Genomic DNA, 22581 nt, shown 5'->3' with positions numbered 1-22581 from the left:
ATTAAAACATTGAAAATGTAGAGATAATGTAAATACAAAGTTTGCCATTATTTTTACCATAACTTAAGCAATTTTTTAAGAACATAGATTTGCTCTTATTTGGATTAAATACAACTTATTGGCTTAAATGAAGTTTTTTTTCTAATTATTCACCCTTTTGTGGTTTGAATTGACGGGAAAGTAAGGCTTCGGTTTATATCAAAAGTTAAAGGGGGTATTAAAATCATTTATTTGGAAGAATTTATTTATTTCTCCTTTCCACGATCATACATTATTATATTAATCACTTAATCACTTCTTTGTTTATTATAACTCTGATAAAATGAGTTACTTAAGTAAAAAATGGAATCAATGAGGTTTTATGTTTTTCATTTAAACGGCGATTCATGGCTCTGTTGAATCCTTGAAGATTGTTCTTCTTTTTTATTGCTTCGTTTTTGAACCTTGCTTAATTTACAATGATTTTTATTAATTCCAGACACGAAATACAACGTCATTTGATTTGAAACAGATAGTTCTTAAAATTATTCCACACGTCTTTTAGATATTACAGATCACTGCAGAGAGTATCTATCTATGAATGTATCTACATATGTACTGTGCACAAAGAAAAAAAGAAACACCATGAATAACGTTTGATCAAATGATCTAAATTCAAAATACTAGGACTCAATCTTAATGGTTCGAAAGTGAAGATTTCAAGTTGCAAATAAGCTAGTTAGTTAGGGCAGACAATATTTTAATCCAAAAATCAGACAAGAAATTGTACTTGCTCTGAATTAACATATAATTTTTTAAATGGATTTTTGTTCCTTATCCTTTAAATTAGAGTCGTTTGCTCAATTCGGGGAATATAGTCCCAAAAATTTAGCCAGGAAAGCTTGCCGAAGTTTGGATCCCTGTATGTTAATTTTACTTATTGAGTATTTCACCATATATCGAGAAATTTTCAATGAAATTGAAAAATTTTTGCACACATTTATAAAATTCGTTTGTCTAATGATATTTTTATGCAAAAGATGATAAAAAAATTGTTTCATACTATTAAATTAGTTTATTCAAGCTAATTTCGTACAAAAAGTATTTTTTAGTTTTTATTATTATTTATTATTTTATTTAATAATTATAAGTTGAAAAAATTTTATTGAATTAATAATTTAATAAAAAATTTAATTGTGAAGTACACACATTAAAAAATAATTTAAGGATTGTAATTTTGTACGGCAAAATGTTAAATTTTAACGAAATCCGAAAAATAATTTCTAAGAGATTAAATTTTACATAGACATTTCTTTTTAATAGAATTTCTTTGAAACTGTTCTATCGATTTTTCTCAAATTTTGTATTTTTCTATATAAAATTGCATTCTTTAAAACAATATAAAAAATGGGTATACCTTACAATTCATAAAACACTAGATAATTATTAAAATTTATTTTTTGCATGGGATTATATTTGGAAAGCAAATTTATAAATGTGGGAAAAATGTTTGATCAGAAAATTCTAGATATGGTGAAATACACACACACAAAAAAAAAAATATCATAAAGAGTTCCAAATTTTTGAACTCTCTCTTGACTAAACCATTTTTATCATATTTTATAGATTGTGACTAACCCTACATCATAAGGGTAGGGAATCAGATTCTATCAAATAAAAGTATGCATATACAGAAATGTCATTTTTGTGACTGATTTCACAGCTTTAAGATTGTCTGGTCAAACTAATTGACATATTTGAGTTCACGCCTCCCGAAACGATGAAGATTGAATTCTAAAAGTTTTTATCTTTCGTAATCTACATGTTTGAGAATATGATGAATACATGCGTAAAAATCCATTAATTAGGTCAAAAGTTAATTACGGTACTTCATCTTTCTTTTTTTATCTGTGCGCGCTTTATACTCTTCTTCTTGCGGTCCTTCTTCCATATTTCAATGATTTGTATAGTTTTATGCATCAGATATCTCAGAGTTTCTAAGATATCTTATAATACAGATTTATAGCTTCGAGAATGTGATATCTCTTTAGTTTAGTAAAAATAGCTGATTCCACTTTCCATGACGTAAAAAATTATATTAACTTCAATCGAATGAATAAAGAAACAGTTATTTTGAAAAATATAATAAATAAATTGTTTTTGGAACGAAAACTAAGACTCTGTGCTCTCCAAGAATGCTGTACAATATCTTCAGAAGAAAAAAATAGGATTTCTACAATCCTGAAATGCAGTTGTTTCCCTATGTTTTGTTTCTTCCTTTCTCTTTCTCTTTATGTTTCAGACACAGTCTGTAAAATCCTTTTATTTTCCTGCATTGATCACGCAAAAACGTGAGTTTAAAATTTCAAAAATCTCTTATAAGAACAGAAAATGTTGTATAAGTATTTTATTCAGAGTTGGTTGATGTAAAAAAACACTTTTCACGACCCCGAACTCATCTGTCTAAGAGGAGATGTCAAAAGAAAGGTCTACATAGGCTTTTTATCTTTTTATTTATTTTTCATCAGCAAATTGTTGCCGAATATTTACTCTATTCTGCATAGTAAACGCGTAAAGTGCAATGTCTTTCAAAAAATGTAAAATGCACAGTTTTTAAGGTTTTTACCTGATGAAAATTGAAAAAAAATTATCTGGTGTTATTCTTATTTCCTAAAATTCATTTATTTTTTGGACAAAATTATGCCAATACCCTTATGCAATAATAAATATTTGTTTGTTTTTAGATACGTTACATTATAATTGTTTTTAAAATCAACGTAGAGATTAATTTTCATCAATTTAACCATTCATAAAAGTAATTAAAAAGATCTAAAATAATCCTTTGCACCATGATAGAGTACATGCGATTAGAAATTTGCAATGCATGCCCCAATAATATAGAAACTTCTTCAAGGGGGACTGACATATCTTACTAAATCATCATACCCAGACTACAACATGTTCATCTTCACCCAAATAGTAATTATAAATTTATAGCGTAATACAAAATGCATAGCAATCTACACGCCAGCACTTGACTACCAGTTAGTCTGACTGCTAGACTACCAGCTAATATCTGCCATCTATGCTTACTTATTATCATTGAAATTTAATAAAAGCAATAAAGCTAACTTTTCTCTCGTAGTTTCGTTGCAACTACTTTACTTCAAAAGTTGCATAATAGAACAATAAAGATAACTCTTGATGAAATCCAACACCAAGGCCAGTTTTGTGAATAAACCCATTGCTTTTACTAACCACTCTCTTTTTGTTGATATGAGCCTGTGTATCAATTTTAAGCATAACTATTTTTACCACTATGTTGACATCTTCTCCATTTTGTCATTTTCACTACGATTCACTTATGCTTGTTTCTAAATATTTCTTTAATTAGGTGAATTATACTATAATTATTGTTTGTGAAACCCTTTTATTCCTAATTTTCTTTAAAGATTAACATTATTTAGCTGGTAATTATTTATATATATAATTTTTCTGATAATTATTTCTTAATTAGGGGTATAAAATACACTGGGGAATATTTTTTTCTTCTGCATGTTATTTTTAACACATATTTGATACTTTCATATTATAGATTTCAAATCTGCACTGTAAAAAGCTCAGAAACTAATTTTGAATCGACATGTCGATTCTCATTGTTGGTAGCCAAGCCCCACAACAGGTTCCTGAAATATTAAGGAAGACTTATAGGAAACGCTTCGTATAAAAGAAACCCGCAAGAAATGATTCAAAACATTTCTGAAGAACTGCGACAAACATATACACACTATTACAAAGTTTAAAGAACTCGCTTTTTTGTTTCAGTGAGTGCAATCAGAATTTCAACAGCTTTTTAAATAAGTTTTCGGACTAATTCCTTCGAATTTCTATAGGAAATTTATATTTGGTGACAAAATACGCTTCAATTATTTTCTAGCAACTCATAGTTTTTCCCCCGTTATCCCCACTGAAAATTTATTGCAAACACAATCTCGTTCCTTTTTCAACTAACTTGAATTCTGAAATCTTCACAGGAGCTCTGTGTGTAATGGCAATTCAGGTTTCAATAGTTTCCTAAAGATTATAACCAGAATTTGTTGCTAGAAATACGCCAAAGTGTTTTTTAAAATCAATTAGTTTTCTCACCACCTAAAGACAAGTTGATGTGCTTCGATATAAAATGAAGATCTTCGTCTGATGACTACATATTTTCAAATATTTTTCTTGACTGCTACAAGCAACAACTATTGCTATATCATTCAATCACGTGAAATGAATTTATCTTTAATAAAAATTTCAAATTATTTTCGACAAACTACATTGCAAAAAATTCTAGATAAAGTTACGATATGAAGTGCTAGCAATTTTGGTTCCTTACCCATAAAATCCATTCAACCGTAAAATTCATATTTACCGTAGAATATTATACCGTTAATTTCACAGTAAGAATAATAGCAATATTTAAAATCTATCAGATTTTTTGTCTTGTAACAAGTTCCGGTATAAGTGGATTTTAAGGTGAAATGTGCTAGCACACTTGGTTCCGGATATTTTACCGTATTTTGATCCAGAGTTTTTACAGTTTGGAATGTTCAAATTTAAAAAGGAGTTCTGTGTCTGAGTCCAAGATTACTTACAATTTTTTTCCTACAATTGTCCAACATTTTATTAAAAAAGGATAAATTCAAAGTATGCTATAAAGAAATTGTTACATGAGAAAATTCTTTTAATTGTAAATTTACCTTCATAAATTCTGTTCTTAATGATACAACTGTGGAGTATGTTAAAATTGTTTTTTTTATTCCGTTTTTTAATTAATTTAATCATAAGTTCAGCATTATTAAATACATTCAAAGCAAGAATTTAAAATTTAAACTGCGTAATAGTATCTGTTTGTCTCATTCCTTATTTATCATTTTTTAAGTGTGTTGTGTCTGTCTTCGTACTTTATTCATAAAATTTTAGAAGAAAAGGTTAATTAATATTAATTAAATTTATTAAGTATGTTTGGCAAACTTGAAAATGAGTAAAAAAGTTTTCAGAGAAATTTATTTCACCCACTCTAAAGCTTTTGTCAGGCTATGTGACTTTGTGACAAAGTAATATTTTAAAAATATGAAAAATATTGCTTATATAAATCCGAATAGCACTAAATAAATATCAAAATTTAAAAAATACTACTAGTTCATAAAATTCAAATATTCTTCCAATATTTACTAATGAATAGAACTCATAGATAAAAGAAAATTTTCATATATGGATGATTACAACAATATTTAATTTTTATAATTTATAAAATGGCAGTAAATCTATCTTTTCTTTTACGTCTTAGATTTAGTGAATTTCAATTCATTAGATTGCATTCATAAGTTATAGATTTTTTTACACAAGACAAAATGAGAGAATAAAACATTTTTATACACTATCTTAATAGATTACCACTTTTAAATAAAAATTCTTATCGGTTGATGCACTCAGTCTTATATAGACAATTAACTAGTCTCGAATAGCTTAAATACATTAGCATTTCAATGCCAAAGTAGAAAAATAATAACTTTATTAATAATTATACAAAATATACCTTTCATTTCCATTTTGTATATTTCATAACTTTTATGAGAAAGAAACATTAATTTGTTTCGCAGAAATATATGAATAAAATATTTATTTTAGAAGAATTTATTAGATTGATATTTATTTAAGGCAGCGCATAGCACAGGTATAAGTTTATTTACATAAAAACATAGACTAAGATACGAGGACATATATATTTGTCAAAACAATTTCAGAAATATAAATTTTCGAAAGTGTTCAAGAATAAAATTCACAATTTAAGTTTAACTGAATATAAGTAAATAATTTGTTTAATTTAATTTAACATTGAAAACATAATGATTTTTAATGAATTTATATTATTAAACTTTAAAAATATATGAAATTCTTGTATAGAATACAATATCACAAAATACATATGAATATAAATAAATGCATGAACTTTACGGTAAGTGCAAGAATAGTAAGCAACGTTAATATGAATAGTTTTTAAAATGCACTTGAATTTTAAGAAAAAGGTTTACGATGAAAAATTATGCTTATTCTACAAATTATACTTTGCAATGCAAGTGACAACATTTAGTTTTACAGTCTTAATGCTTTCAATATTTAAAATTGATACCGTATTAAATAAACCAAGAAATGTAATGTTTTTTTCTCCCTGATCAGTAATAAATTTGGAAAGGCGAATTTATTACGGTATAACATAATTCTTTAAACTTTTGCTTAAAAATCAGTCGCATGATTGCAGCATACAGTCGTATAATATTTAATTGTAAAAGTAATAAAAATTGTTAATTTAAAGAATCATTTGTTATCATATAAGAAAATGGTTCTTTAACAAGATTAAAGCATTGCAACAAGAATAATAAAATTAAAAAAACTGGGGCAATGGAAGCGTAAATAGTCCAACTTTAATTCATTACTATTTTATTTACCAATTTTTCTTAGCATTTCCGCAAGTACCCACCCATTCCTATTTGTTTGATTCCTCTCATAATTGAATAATCTCTAAACTGTGGTAGAATTCCTTTTCAGTTATCTATTTATTTTTTTACTCTCTTAGCAAATAGAATTTTTTTTCTGATTTATCTATACTTGCAGCAAACATAATTTTTAAAGATTGTACGATATTTCTATACCATCACAATAAAATGACTCGCATCTATACTGTTAAGAATAGTATTAAAAGAGAAGGCAATAAAAATGCAAATGATATTATTGATAAGAATAATAGATTTAATAAAAATTCAATAAAAAAAATTTATAATCCTTTAAAATTTTGGTATGAAAAAAATTAAATAAAGAGAAAAATCATCTTGGTGTTCTTGTCAGTATTTATAACTATCAGGTATTTCCATTGTAAATTTTTGTCTTTTTTTACCTCAATCCAAATTTCCAACTTCTTATGTATTAAAAAATTTTGAATTTAAAAAAAAAACTTTTTTGCGTTTACATAATTTCCATTAAAAAATATTTAAGAATATTAAAGTTTATGTATTCAATACGCGAACAGACTATTTTTAATTTTAGTTTGCTTTTGTCATTTAATTTTCATTTCGTTTTCAATAAGCAAATTATGTAAATTTAGATTTATAAGACATAAATGTTGTTTGTCAACTGTTACAATCTAAGTTAAAGCTTGTTTCAGAAAGAACTGTAATCTGGGATTTACATTTTCAAGAATTGAAAATGTTAAAGAATTTTCAAAGATCAAATCTCGATACATTTTTTAAACCGTGTGTGATAAATCAGTAACTAGTTTTTTTTCAGATTTTTCTCGAAATGAGTCCTTCGTTATTTTATTACCTTATTTTAAATTTTATTTCAAGTTAAAAATTAAGTCTTAATTTATTCTCATTACTATTGTAAGATTGAGTGCAGCTTTATTGATCAGTAATTTTCTTAAATGATGAAGTACTCTTAACTCTATCATCATGGTGGAGGAGATAACTCGTCTTCCAGGAATATAGTAACTAGTTTTTTTTTCCTTCAGATTTTTCTCGAAATGAGTCCTTCGGTATTTTATTACCTTATATTAAATTTTATTTCAAGTTAAAAATTAAGTCTTAATTTATTCTCATTACTATTGTAAGATTGAGTGCAGCTTTATTGATCAGTAATTTTTTTAAATGATGTAGTACTCTTAACTCTATCATCACGGTGGAGGAGATAACTCGTCTTCCAGGAATATAGTAACTAGTTTTTTTATCCTTCAGATTTTTCTCGAAATGAGCCCTTCGTTATTTTATTACCTTATTTTTAATTTTATTTCAAGTTAAAAATTAAGTCCTAATATATTCACATTACTATTGTAAGATTGAGTGCAGCTTTATTGATCAGTAATTTTTTTTAAATGATGAAGTACTCTTAACTCTATCATCACGGTGGAGGAGATAACTCGTCTTTCAGGAATATAGTAACTAGTTTTTTTTTCCTTCAGATTTTTCTCGAAATGAGTCCTTCGTTATTTTATTACCTTATTTTAAATTTTATTTCAAGTTAAAAATTAAATCTTAATTTATTCTCATTATTATTGTAAGATTGAGTGCAGCTTTATTGATCAGTAACTTTTTTAAATGATGAAGTACTCTTAACTGTATCATCACGGTGGAGGAGATAACTCGTCTTCTAGGAATATTAGTTTTGGGCAAGGTACGAGATGACTCGCCCTACACACTAAATTTTTCTTCGTTATAGCAGTCTGTATAAAAAACCTATTTATCAATATTATAGCTTATACCAGTTCATAATTCTTATTCTGTACAACATTTCTACAAGATAGAACCAGCAGCACAATTTTAGCACCTTTGCGATTTTATTATTTTTATCTCAGATTAAGTTAGAATAAATCATGCAGAAAATGAGGCATTACAGCGCGTATTAGTTATTTAACGCAACTGCTTATTATTTTTAATAGTAAAAAAACACATTTTAAGAGACTATGCATTTTATATTGATTCTAGCACAGCGGCAGAGTTTTTAATGTAGAGACTGGGACAAAGGTGCACCATTGTCGCGATTACAGTGTAAAATAGTGATTACTATTAATTAAAGAAAGTCTATAAATAATAAGGTTTATTAAATAGAAATACTAAGTGAAAAAGTGTTATAATATTTCTTTGAATTACTTTTATAAAATATTAATTCTTATTTTGTGTAAATACGGAAATATTCACCTTTTAATCCACCACACTAAAACCATCCTATTGCAAAAATATGCATAAAACTTATTTTTTAGCTTCTGCATCACACTTTATATGAATAAATCTTGTTGACCGGCCTCTTTAGGGATCCGGGAACTGGCTTTGCATCAGAAAGTTTCTGGGGTCGAATCCCGGGAGAGGCATGGATGTTCTTTCATTCTTTGTACTATCTGTCCCTTCTGTCGGAGCAACGATGCCCCACCTGATATGGTGCCCCTGAAAGAGTGTGCCAACAAATCTGCCCTTCAAATGCGTCTATTGACTTTTCCCAAGTGGGCATTGGAAAAAAAAATCTTTATTGCATTTATAAAATCATAAAAAATTATTTAGAGATTATTTTGACTTTTGATATCATTAGGAAAAATTTCTTATGAAATGGTTAAAAGGAGATTTACTTAATTTGAGTGCTTAGTTTTGATTTAGTTGCATGGTCATTCTGTTCTTAAGGGATCCCATAGCGCAGGATATAAAATATTGCAAAGAATACACCTAGGAGTTGCATAGTTCTATAATGGATACGCGAATGAAAATAGAAGCAAAGTGCCAACAGCACTGAGCACGAGAATTGATAATTTCAAACAGAAATGAAGAACTGAAGCGTTAATAACGACCATTTAGGATGATCATGTGGCCCTGAATTTCACTTTTTTTAAAACTAGTTTCATTTTTAATTCATTACATATATATATTTTTTTTGTCGTATGCCTGCTTAGGCAGAGGGAGTGCGCTTGTTCTTGTTGTTTTTCAGTGGCGCCATCTATGGCCAAGAATTCGACTTCTGCCACACCATTTACTCAACCACAAACCCGTTCAGAGGGCGGGTCACATTCACAGACACAAAGGAGAAAGGACATGGAACACACAGAGAGAAAGAATCATCCATGCCTTGCCCGGGATTCGAACCCAGAACCTTTCTGATGCAAGGACAGTTCCCTGCCCCCTACCCTGCATTATATCTATTCATAACTCAAATTAGTTAGAATAAAAGAAATGGATATTTGACGAAATGACATACCTTTTATTTAGTGCAAAAATTTTAATAAATGTAAATTGTCCTTAAGAAATGAAGTGTAATTTCAATTTAACGGAAAATAATTTCAAAACTTTTATAATAACTTATAAAAATTAATGGCAAAAGCAAGGTGAGATAAAAAGGCGAATAGTTGAAAATATTTGAATTTGACATTATTTACTTATATAATTTAGAGTTGCTAATTTTTAGTTTTTGTGTTGGAGTTGCGTTTTTTAAAAGTTTACATTTATTACAAATTCGCATCACTCTACTGTTCTCGCACACTACTTTACATATAAGATAAAGTTTAAATGCACTTCAGAGAAAGGGGAGAATTAATGGAAACATTATCTTTTCTACTTTGTCTACTTGGAAGTATCGGTACAATATTTTTGTATAAAAAACACTAATCATTTAGCTTGAATTATTTCACTAGAATAGAGCTAATAAAGCTGTCTTCATGGACTTTTTTTTTGCTTGAAATCAACTGTAGAATTCTTTTAGAAATTATTATAAAATCGAGCATTTCTAAATTCGTGTATCCAATTGGAATTTATTAAGATAAAATTTGTTTTTGTTAATAATAATTTCAAAATTCTCTATTTAAGAATGAAAGCATTTTTATTAATATTTATGACTAATCCAACGACTTTTTAGATATAAAGATGTTTCAAAATGCTCATATTTTAAAAGAAAAGCTCATAATACGAACTAATAAAAATAAATCTCTTAATATTACTTTGCAATTCAAAATATTGAACCCCTTTTAAACATAATTGCTAATGGACCAATATGAAACTTAGTGTTTGTTAAAGTTACAGTCAAAGAAAGAGATGCTGAACTTTGGGGCTCTTTTGTTCGATGCGCATAATTTCATTTCCACATATATTGCACCCTCGGGAATTTGTCTTAAGAGAATAAAATTACATTTGCTCTCGTATTTAAACGATTATTGCAGCACAAGGAGTTGTTGCGTAGGATATATTTTAAAACGGGTCTTCTTCTTCAGGGACATTTTTCAATCAATAAAAATGTTTTTATGTTGATTCAAAATGTCTTATCCTTCCCAAATTTAATAATAATACAGGATGATTCCAAAGTTGTATTTATTTTTTAGTATTTTATTGTAATGTGTTTCAATTCTTAATGATGTTTCTTTTCATTTTTATAAAGAAAATTTTCATTTTTAAAATGATATAGTTTTTCATCTTGAGTCATTCGCATATGTGAGAGTTCATCGTGGATGTTTGCAATAAAAATTTATCTATATTGCAGGGTATGCGTTTTTGTAATTACCTATTTAAACATTTCACTGTATTTTAAAAATAATGATTAAAAAAAGTAAATTTAACAAAGTTAAATTTAAATTTTTTCTTGAATTCGTTATTTAGTTTCTTCCTTTTTGTGTCAAGCATAATAATAGCAATATAAACTTAAGATTAAAATAATTCTCAAACAATTCAACAGATTTCTATATAAACCAATTGATCATATACTGGTATTAATTGTATACTGGTATTAATTGTTCTAAGATGATCTTCATTACTAAATTGTTCGTACATTTACGGTAGAGAATTCAGAAAGCCTGAAATGATAATTATTTCGTATGACGCTGAACATCAATGTACATATTTGCAAACTCCAATTGTATATAATTTAGTCTATAGCTAAATCCCATAACAGCTACTGCAAGTTTACCAGTAATACGTAAAATACTCTAAGCCATTACTTTGAACGAAAAATTAAAATATTTAACTGCATGTATGTCCTGCAGCTCATAAACATTATAAATTATCTAGCATTTTAATATAAATGAAATTTATATTTAATCCTTTAATCCTTTGTCCGATAAATGCATACTTTAATTATTTTTTTCTAAGAAAACAATTTTTACTGTAATACTTACTATTAAAATAGATTCCAACCCCATAATTAAAATCAATTATTGAGATATAAATATTTACTATCACCATTGCAGGCAAAGTTTGCCATACTATGCTGGCGTTAAAAATATACCGATACAATATAAATATACTGAACTATTAGTTCCCTTTAAATTTTTGTTAATTCATTCGAATTTAAACATCCTTTTCCATAACATCTTGACTAATTAAAAACTATTTAATGAAATGTCGATTATTTCACACGCTCATTTTTATTTGAAAAAAGCCTTGTGGTCAATTTCTTTTGTTGCCGGTAATAAAAATATGTTGCCGGTAATATCCTGTAATAAAAAGTATTGAATTTAAATACCTTTATATCTACTATCCATGCTTTAAGAAGCATAAATCTGCTGTGCAATATAAATACTCTTTTGTAATATCTCTCCGAATATGGTATTAAGGGAAAAAAACATTCAGTGGAGATAGATTTTATTTCAATTTAACAACAAGACCAGCGTACATATAAACGATACATAGTGTAGTTAAATTTAACATTTGAGGGAGACCTTATACACTAATCTTATGTGCATTCACACTGTTCATAATACTGAAAGAAAACACAAATAATTAAGATCAAAAGGATAAAACTTCTTTGAAAAAAACGCGCTAAGAAGCAGCAGAAATTTCAGAAAAAAGTATCAATACAAAACAAATGAAATAAAATAAAAATATGACCACCGAAGCCGACGTCTTCAGGGGGTACCGGCCCCGGTAGCCATTAAAAACAAAACCATTTCTATTTGAGGGAGAAGCAAAAGCTTAAAATATCTCCCTCAGTACCCCGATGGTTTTGTATAGAGGTCCAGGAAAAACAAGATACATTCAAAAGAATAAACAAATTACGAAAAGAAAATCAATAAAAATCATCAGAAAATTAAAAACTCACAGTCACAGGTCAAGAATAAACTTCAAAAGCAAGTGGAGGAAAAGAAAACACTAAAAACTGAAAAACAACGCCCCCTATAATAATGCGCAGTAGAAGTTTAAAAATAAAGTGAAAAAGGTCAGGAGAAGGAGATACGTAGATAAATTAATAGAATGCTTAACTGGGGCTGCTCAGTTAAGACTAGAATTGCGCCCTGTTAAAAGAAAAAATATATAAAAACTTAAAAACCATCAATAATTTTTTTAATTAAAAAATTAACATTACAAAAATTAAAAGGAAAATCATTTTTACTCAAATTATTTAAAAAATTATCCACAGCTTCCCGAAAACTTTCAACATTATTACAAATTTTCTTGATCCTAACTAATTGCGAAAAAACAAGATTTTTGAATATTTTACTACACAAATTAGTTTTAAAGTTGCAGAAAAAAATAACATTAAAATTAAAGGCTTTTCTTTTATCAAACACACCAATTTTAATAAAATTGTTAACAATATCAATTTTAAAATCTAAATATTCAATATTAAAGCAATTTTCATTAGTTTTTTTCAGGACCAAATCACCAGGATAAATAGTATAAATAAAATTATAATCGTCACAATTAAACAAAATCAAATCATCAATGTATCGGAAAGCATTAAGTACTTTATGTTCAAGAAATTTAGCCTCGAAAAAGTGCAAAAAAATGTTGGCAAAAGCCCCAGAAAAGGAATTACCTTGTGGAATTCCAATAATTTGTTTATAAAAATCTAAACCATTAAAAAGAACATTCTCAAGAAGATTAAACTTGCATAAATCTAACCAGTTAAACCTATCAATTTTTTCATCAAATAAATACTTGTCATAAATACCTTCACAAATCTCAATAATTTTTTCATGTGGTATGCTGGTATACAAATTTTCAAAATCAAAAGTGTTAATGCTGGAAATATCATTACTTTTAATAAAATCCAGAACTTCAACATTACTTTCAATAATAATATTTTTCTCTTTTTTAATTTTAAGCAAAATAATTTTTAAAAAACAAAAAAATCTTTTACTAATATCAGAATTATAACTATTAGTACCACATGCTATAAACCTAAATTTAATCGGATTTTTATGAAATTTAACTATTGGAAATAAATATGGAAATGTAATCCTATTTAATTTAAATTTTAATTTTTTACTAAATGCAATAATTCTTTTTTCAATAACTTTTTTATCTTCTTTTAACTTTAAATAGGTATTATTTGCATTATATTCCCCAATAATCAATTTTTTAAAAAAATATTTACATATAATACAGAAATTATTTGAAGCTTTATCTACAACAGTAACAATGAATTTATCCTTAAGATTTTTAATTTTTCTAGATAAATCATAATCAATAAAAGTACCTTTAGGAAATGAACTAAAACTGGTATTAAATAAATTAAATTTAACCCTTTCAATAATTTTAGCTTTCCACTCAGAAAAACCTTCAACAGGCCAATGATATTTTCTGGAAATTTTTGCAATAAAAAAATCTAGATCTTTTTTAATGGATAAAATAAAATCTTCTTTTTTCATCTTAACTCTGGTTCTAAATTTTGAACCCTTACTTAAAATGCTAATTAGATCCTGATCACCCACAATTTCCAAATTTCCGGTAATAACATGTCCATAATCATTATCAATAAATTTTGAAAAACCCTCCTCATTACAATAACAATCAGATTTAGAAATACAATTAAGATTTCGACTTAAAAAATTATAATTACACACCTTTTTCCTAAGTGTAGAAGAATATTTAAAAGCAGCAGTAACCCTAATTTGCTCTAAAGGAAAGAAATCAGAAAGACCATGAATAATCTGTGGTAACTTAGCATTTTCAAAATTCTTATCATGAAAATTAATCGTACAAAAAACCCTTTCGACTTTAGAAACATTATTAAAAAGCAAATCAGTTTTATTGACACCAATTTTTGATTTAATTAAATCCAAAACTATAAATTTAACAAGTTCAGTATCAAATTTAATTTTAGAACCAAATTTAATAAGGAAATTTTTTAAAACTTTATTTTTAAAACCAAAAATATATTTCCTAATAGTGAAAATATTATTCAAATTAACAGGTAAGTTACAAAAATTCGAAAACTCATCAAACTCAATAAATTTACCCTTACCTTTTCCACCTCCCCTTTTACTTCTAAATTTTGAATCACAAACACCAGGAAAATCAAAAACTTTTAATTTATTATAAATACAAAAATCTTCAGTATTAACAGTACCTTCCCCATTAAATTTACTATTTAATCCATAAGGAAAAAGAGTTTTAAGACTACCAATGTAAATATTTTCTAAATCAAGTCTTTTATCTAAATTTTCCATAAAATCCAAAATAAAAAGAGTAACATTATTAAAATCATGAAATTGAAAATGTAAAATTTCATAATCCGTGGAACAATTACTATTATTAAAATTTTTTATAGCTGATCTGTGGGAATTAATCCGCTTATGAAATTCAACGCCTGTCTGACCAACATAACACAAATTACAACAATTGCACTGAATTAAATAAATAATATTAATACTTTTACAAAAAAATACATTAGAATGACTGTCAATTCATAAGTTATTTTCATCCGAAAACATAAATTTTATCAATCTGGGTAATTAGGTTGTAAGTAGGTTGGGCTCAGTAGGTTGTTTATTATCGATTATGAGAGGGTGTAGGTTTGTTATTTTTCTGTACATTGTTACACAACTGCAGAGAAAAAAGTTAGCTTTGGCTAAATGCATGCTTTTAATCGACTAATAAGGATGATAATATTTCAATTTTTAAATATCTGTTAATTATTTGAAATATTTTTATAATATTTATTTTCTGTTTGCATCTGTCCTGCTAAGTAAAACTTCTTATATATTCTCTCTTCGACATACGTTTGATTGATTTACAGACTAATTTCACTTTAAAAAATAGTGTATAGATGCACCCTAAGCTAACTGTTTTTATTTAAAATTCTACAGTAAAAATAAGACCGTTGACTCGTATGTTCATCGTAACTAATTTTCATAAATTTTAGCGTGACCTTGAACACCAAAAACTGTCGCGATTATTTACACAAAAGGTAGCCGTCTCTATAGATTTTTGAAGTAAAGTAGTTGACACTGTTTTTGGTGTTATACAAAACCTTTCCACGGAGGGTCTTCGGAAAGGTCTGCCTTGAATTATGTTGTTTATTTCAACAAAAAAACTTTTTGAAGTATGTTAACAAATATAAATGTATCAATTATGCGTCCGCTATAAAATTTCCTTTGTGCGTGAAAAACTCCAAATCCTGAAACCTATTAATTAAATTTTAAAAAACACTAATATATTTTCTATAATTTATTACACAAGAATACTTCTCAGAGTTTATTAGAAAAGAATACTCCTTAACAATCTTCCTTGGTAATATAAAAATTTTATAATTTCCCTTCATAATCGGAATTTCTTTTACATGTAATTGTGTTTTACTACACAAGTAATAAATAAACGTTAACAAAAGGAAAGAAGACTTTACTTTTAGCTTGACTGTTAAATATTTTCTAGTTTGATTATTTCAGTAATTCATCTCAAAGGGATTGAATATCTTGCATCCTGATCTCAACCGAAGACGAAATTTTAATCATAAACATGATTAACTATTATATGATAGCGATTATACATGCAAAAATTATATTTTCCATAATTTATTTCAAAATTATTCTTCACAGAGTTTATTAGAATTTACGAGAATTCATTAGAAAAGAATACTTCTCAACAATCTCTCATGGTATTATAAAAATTATATAATTTTCTTTCGCAATCAAAATTTCTTTTACAAGTAAGCGTGTTTTAAAACGAAAATAATAAATAAGTGTTTCATAAAAAATGAAAACAAACTTTACTTATGGATTAACTCTTGAATATTTTCTAGTTTGATTACTTCAGTAATTAACACAAAGGGATTGAGTATCTTGCTTCCTGATCTCAACCGAAGACAAAATTTTAATCAGATACATGATTAGCTATTATATGATAACGAGTATACAGGCAAACAATTATTGCAAAGTAATACTTCACAAATTTTATTGAAATTTACGAGAATTTATTAGAAAAGAATGCTTCGCGACAATCTCTCATGGGAATATTATAGACTTTTCCTTCATAAAAATTATAGACTTTTCCTTCATAATCGGAATTTCTTTTACAAGTAAGCGTGTTTTACCACAAAAATAATAAATAAAGGTTTCACAAAAAATGAAAGCAAACTTTACTTGCAGCTCAACTGTTGAGTATTTTCTAGTTTGATTATTTAAGTAATTAAACTCAAAGGGATTGAGTATCTTGCATCATGATCTCAGACAAAGACGAAGTTTTAATCAAATACATGATTAAAATATACGCCTAAGTTAGCCACAAAGAGAGTTTTCGCTGATTCAGTTACAGCATACTCTAACTTTGTATTAAATTAATGAAATGAGTTGTTTTCACAGATGCATAGCTCTTAAATGAGATAATTCAATGTTAGTTATTTCCTTAATACATCGGTAAGCATTCATGAATTTTCTGCATATTTATTATTCCGTTGTATTAATTTACACATTTATTACTTCGCTACAAGAATGTGTGCTGTTAGAAAACAGATTTATAAAACAATATGGAATTTCAATAATAATTTCCCCTTGAAATCATATAAATGGCAAATTTGGTATTGGTTGACGTAATAATAAAACGATCCTTCTTCATAAATTCTTATATCGTTTTTCTAAATGGTATTTTTTATCGTTGGAACAGTATACGTTGCAGCTTTTATCTAAATGGTATTTATTGGTAATGGTATTAAATGGTATTTATTACATTTTTATTGTTGTTTTCTTACTTAATAGAACTCCTACAAGTTACGTAGCGTGGCTATATCGATCCTGATTGTTTGTTGAAACGAGGCATTTGTTTATGTTAGCAACTGTTCCTTCCATTCTATTTTTAGTAAGATAACCCCGTGAAGCATCAGTTATCTTAAGTGACACATTCCATATTCTTTCACAAAAATTTCCTTTTTTCACTATGTATTTCTCACTCAACACAAAAACAGACACGAAGGCAAGCAGAACATAAACAAACTAATTATCCATAGAATTTGCCAGGTACTCAAATCGAAATTACGTCATGGTTACAGTAAAATTCATAAACAAATAATAAATCTAAGTTAAGTAAAATGCGTAGAAGAAGAAGAATTATCTTTCAACAAATTCGATATGCGATACGGTGTTGCAATTAATTAACTTCACGTTAATTAATATTCTAACTCATGCGGTAGATACTTAGTTTCACTTTAACATAGCATTTTGCTTTTAAACTATCATCTAGCTCTGGCACGTGTGTGGGGATCCGAGATCTTCTTCTACTTGAAGTGAAAGAACCCAATTTGAAATTTATTAAATTTAATTAAAATTTTATTAAGTTAAAAACGTTTCTAAAAAAACTTTCCAATCTTATGTTTTATTGCTACTTTTATTTCCACGTCTATATTCTCTTTAAAAATAACTAAAAAATAAGTTTAAAGCTTAATGAAAATGTAGAGAAATATTTCTGCTTGCTTTCTTTATTTGAAAACTAAATAAAATTCTAACTGAAAAACTAAACTCTCAGCTTTAACAAATATTTTATAAAAAAAAAAATAATTAAGTTTTAGTACTACTTAATTAAAGAGTCCAGTAAATAAAATTTTTAATGTTTGTAAAAATATTTTTTTAACTCTTTCAGATGAATTTCTTCATTTCCTACAGACGTTTAAAACAGATAGTGGATTCGAAAAAGGCAATTAGTTTCTGTGCATATCTCTTAAAGTCAAAATCTACTAATTATTTACACTTAACCTACTGAGATTAAATGTCAATCAATCAAATAAACAACTGAAATTTATAATAACGATGTTTACTTGCTGAACGATAAAAATGGAAGTTTTGGCGGAGTATAATATGACCAATGAAACAGACGAAGATGGTGGTAATATATTTATACTTCCATGGTGGCAACAGTTAGTTTGGAGCATAGTTTTTGGAGTCATGATTTTTGTGGCAACAGGTGGAAATGCGATTGTGATGTGGATTGTGCTCGCACATAAGCGAATGCGAAGTGTGACAAACTATTTCCTCGTGAACTTAAGCTTAGCTGATATGATGGTTTCAACATTGAATGTTATATTTAACTTCGTTTACATGCTGGATGGTGACTGGCCATTTGGTGAAGCTTACTGTAAGATATCTAACTTCATAGCAATCGTGTCAGTTGCTGCTTCAGTATTTACACTAATGGCGATATCTTTTGACAGGTAAGAATCTAAATTACCTTAATAAATGTGTTTAATTTATTTTTATGTAACGTTTTATCGCATGCATGCTATAGCTGAAAATATGTGACAGCTATTATAAAGCTTATTTTCAATGGAATTTTTATTTCCAATGATAAGAAAAATGATATTCCGGATCAAATTACGGTAAAAAGTATCTGCACTAAAGGTGCCGGAACTTTTAACAGTAAAATCCATTTTTACCGGAACATGTTATGAAACAGAAAATATGATATATTTTATGGTTAAAATGGATTTTACGATGCACCTAAAATTTCCTTACTTCATACCAAAATTTAATTTGAAATCTATTACAGTGCAGTGTAGTGAATATTTTGTGAGATATTTCTGTATCCTCAATTATTTACCATGAAGCTTTCTTTGTTTAAAACAGAGTATTTCGTAAAAGGGAATTTTTGTTTTAGGGATTTGAACAAAATGTGTGAGCAAGCTTGGAGAATGTGATTTATGTAATTGCGCGTAAATAAAATTTTTTGACTTACTCTGCGTTTTTTTTTTTTTTTTTTTTTTTTCCATAACGTCTTATATTAGGTGTTAATTCTATCTTCGTATTTTTAAGAATTTTTTTAAAACCATCCTACTTAGTTTAGTTTTTTCGAGTTTAAAATAGAATCATGACTTTTTAATATTACGAAAGTAACATCTGATATAAATTTTGATCTATGCATTCCCTACGTCTTTAAATCTGTAAAAAAATAGATACAAAGAATAAATAAATAATTTTAGATAATAATATGTTATGTTATTTTATTGGGGTAAGCTTTTTTTATTTTTGAAAAAATTATTTTTATCTTAAACAATGAACTAAATGTAGCATAAAATATTATTGAAGTAGACTTTTCATCCTTTAGGCCATTGTTTCTCAACGGGGGCGATACCGCCCCCCTGGGGACGTTTGGAGTATGCTGAGGGGTGGTGAACTTGCTTCGGCAGGGGGGGCGTTGGATATGTTTTGGATTGTAGGGGGGCGATGAGCATGTTTTGCCAATCAAATTTAATTAACTTACAAAAAAAATTTTAAATTAAATTTATTTAATAAATAAAATTAATCTAAAGTTAATAATTTAAAAAAAAGATTAAGTTAATAAAATAAATTAAGATTATCCGATACACCTTTTGTACCACCAATAAAACGAACTTATACGACACCTATTCTCCGAACCAACACAGCGCATCGCATTAGTCAGTAGTTTTTGCCTCTGATTTATTCAAGCTATTTCGCGAATGGCGGAAATCGAAGTGCATGAGATTTCGGTATGAATGTTTGATTTGACCCGTGTTTCTTATGATGATTTTCGTTGCCTTCTTTACAGTTTTTTTCCCAGTTTCGATCCGATCTCATTATTTATTTGGCCAAGTATGTATTCGCATTAGTACTTTACTATAAATTATTTATTAATTTGGAGAAATAGTTGATTTTCTTTCATCGTTTGTATTTTGCTGCCACCAACAGTGTCAGTAAACAAAAAGAAGTGTCATCAATACCGTGCCACGTACTTGAAGTCGGTATTTGTTCAATCGTTGTTGAACTCTCAACTTCCCATGTGCTTACTTTGTAATAAAGTTTTATCTAATGATACAATGAAAACTTTCCGCTAACAGGAGCATTTGCAAAAAACTCATTCTCACAAACAAAATAAAGATATTTAATTTTTTGCGAACATCCAAGACACGTTTCTGAAGGCACCTTCGGTCTCAGAGTTACTAGCATCATCATCACAAAAATGCGACGATTGTTTGATAGCTTCTTATAATATATCACCATTTATTGCTAATTCTGAGAAAGCTCATACCATCGTCGCAGAGTTGATACTGACGGTTATCAAGGAAGTTTTAGAAACAGTTGTACACCATCCAGCCACATCCAATGTAATCAAACCTATCCCATTGAGCAACGATGCAGTGCTGGGACGAAATGGTGAGATGGCTGAAGACGTTGAAGTTTCTTTATGCAAACTTTTGATATTCAACGAATTTTCCCTTCAAGTTGAAGAATCAACCTTGCCATGCAATGTAGGCTTTACTGTAGGCGTAGGTCCGGTTTGTAAAGGTAGGAAAAAGTAATACAAGAGATGCTTTTTGCAAGAAGCTTGATTGTAGATACCAAAGGTAAATCTATTTTTAATTCGGTCCCAGATTATTTTACAGAGAAAAACATTCCTATTGCGAATATTATATCGATTGCCACTGATGGATCTCCTGCAATGGTGGGTCGAATCGTGGGTTTATCACCCTTTTGAAAAGGGAAATACAAATATTTTAGCTGTTCACTGCGTGAATCACAGGCAGCATTTAGTAGAAAAATTTCAGCGACCGTTTGCATCACTTATTGCAGTATGTCATATTTGCTGTGTACAAAATTCTCAGTAATGCTCTCAACGATTGAAGAATTCAATCACTTGCTACTACACTCCGAGATTCTCTGACTATCCAAAGGAGCCTGTCTCAATAGGTTTTGTTACCTTTTCGATTCTGTGCTTGAGTTCCTCTAAAAAATAGATGTAGCTCTGAGAGATAGATTGCTAGAATTCAAGAAAAACTTTGGCGGATTTATTTGTAAAATTTATTGGGTTTAATTTGCAACTTCCAGCAACGAGCTCAATTTGATCCCTTCATAATCAGTCATTTCTGCTTTCTAAAAAAACTCATTTTGTGGAAGCAGAATTTTGGTTGGAATGAGTACAGCCAAGCAGATTTAACTCGCTCTGATGATGCACAAGAATATTGTCAACACATTGACTCTTTGCACGAAGATTTTTCTGACCGTTTTAAAGATGTTTTGTTCCCTGGAAGTCCTTTAACGGGTTATGAACCCTTTTGTGAATATTAAAACAGCAGAGGTTCAGATTTATGAGGAATCAGTCGAACTTTCAGCTAATGAAACTTTGAAGTGGTGATCGTCTCAGAGAATTTTGGCTTCAAAGAAACATCAGTCGCCTCTACCCTGGACTGCGGACTATCATTAAAATTTTTTTAAATGCCTTCCCTTCCTCCTACCTTGTCGAACGTGGATTCAGTCTTGTTACGGAAAAAAGAGAAATCAACTCGAAATTGTGCAACAAGGGAACTTGCGTCTTCACCTTACTAAAAAAATTTAACCGAACGTTAAAAGACTAATGTTTCGTTGATACTACTTTTTAGTGTAAAAAAATATTTTGAGTGGTTTTTTAATTATCTAATTAAGAATAAATTATTCTTTTTAGGCATAGGTTTCTTTGTTGTATTTTTTTCATTACTGTATTTATTTTAATTATAACAAATAGACTGCGAATACCTGCCGTGAGAAAAGTATCGATAAATGTACACATTATTTTTTTTAAAAACCAAAAAATTTAACTCTTAAAAAATTGCTTAATGTTGTCTCTTATAATTTAGCACACCTCGCTCCATCACCATGCTCTAAATAACTGGATTTTTACAAAGGGGTGCGTTGAAGTGTTTTTTTACTCCTTAAGGGGGCAGCAACATTAAAAAGATTGAGAATCTATGCTTTAAGCACTAGTTTAGGAATTGAGACTAAAAAATTAACTTTTAAGAGCTTAAAAAATAGTAAAAGATAATTTTGAATATGAATTTCTAGCAATATGTGTTTAACTTATATAATAATTACATCATTCATTGCAATATATCATAAAAATTTCA

The 22581-nt window shown here is 28.1% G+C and overlaps 1 protein-coding gene across 1 annotated transcript in view; it reads left to right on the top strand.

Moving 5' to 3' along the window:
- Positions 1-22581, top strand: part of LOC107441943 (tachykinin-like peptides receptor 99D) — an 88453-nt gene that overhangs the window by 770 nt on the left and 65102 nt on the right. The window contains exon 2 of the mRNA XM_016055365.4: positions 18333-18900. Coding sequence (XP_015910851.1) covers positions 18524-18900 — 377 coding nt within the window. The 5' untranslated portion in view covers positions 18333-18523. The remainder of the gene's footprint in view (positions 1-18332; positions 18901-22581) is intronic.

This window comes from Parasteatoda tepidariorum, chromosome 1 (assembly GCF_982258835.1).
Source record: "Parasteatoda tepidariorum strain Cologne lab strain chromosome 1, Ptep-v5.0, whole genome shotgun sequence".
Lineage (NCBI taxonomy): Eukaryota > Metazoa > Arthropoda > Arachnida > Araneae > Theridiidae > Parasteatoda > Parasteatoda tepidariorum.
This window is presented reverse-complemented; position numbering and strand designations above follow the sequence as displayed.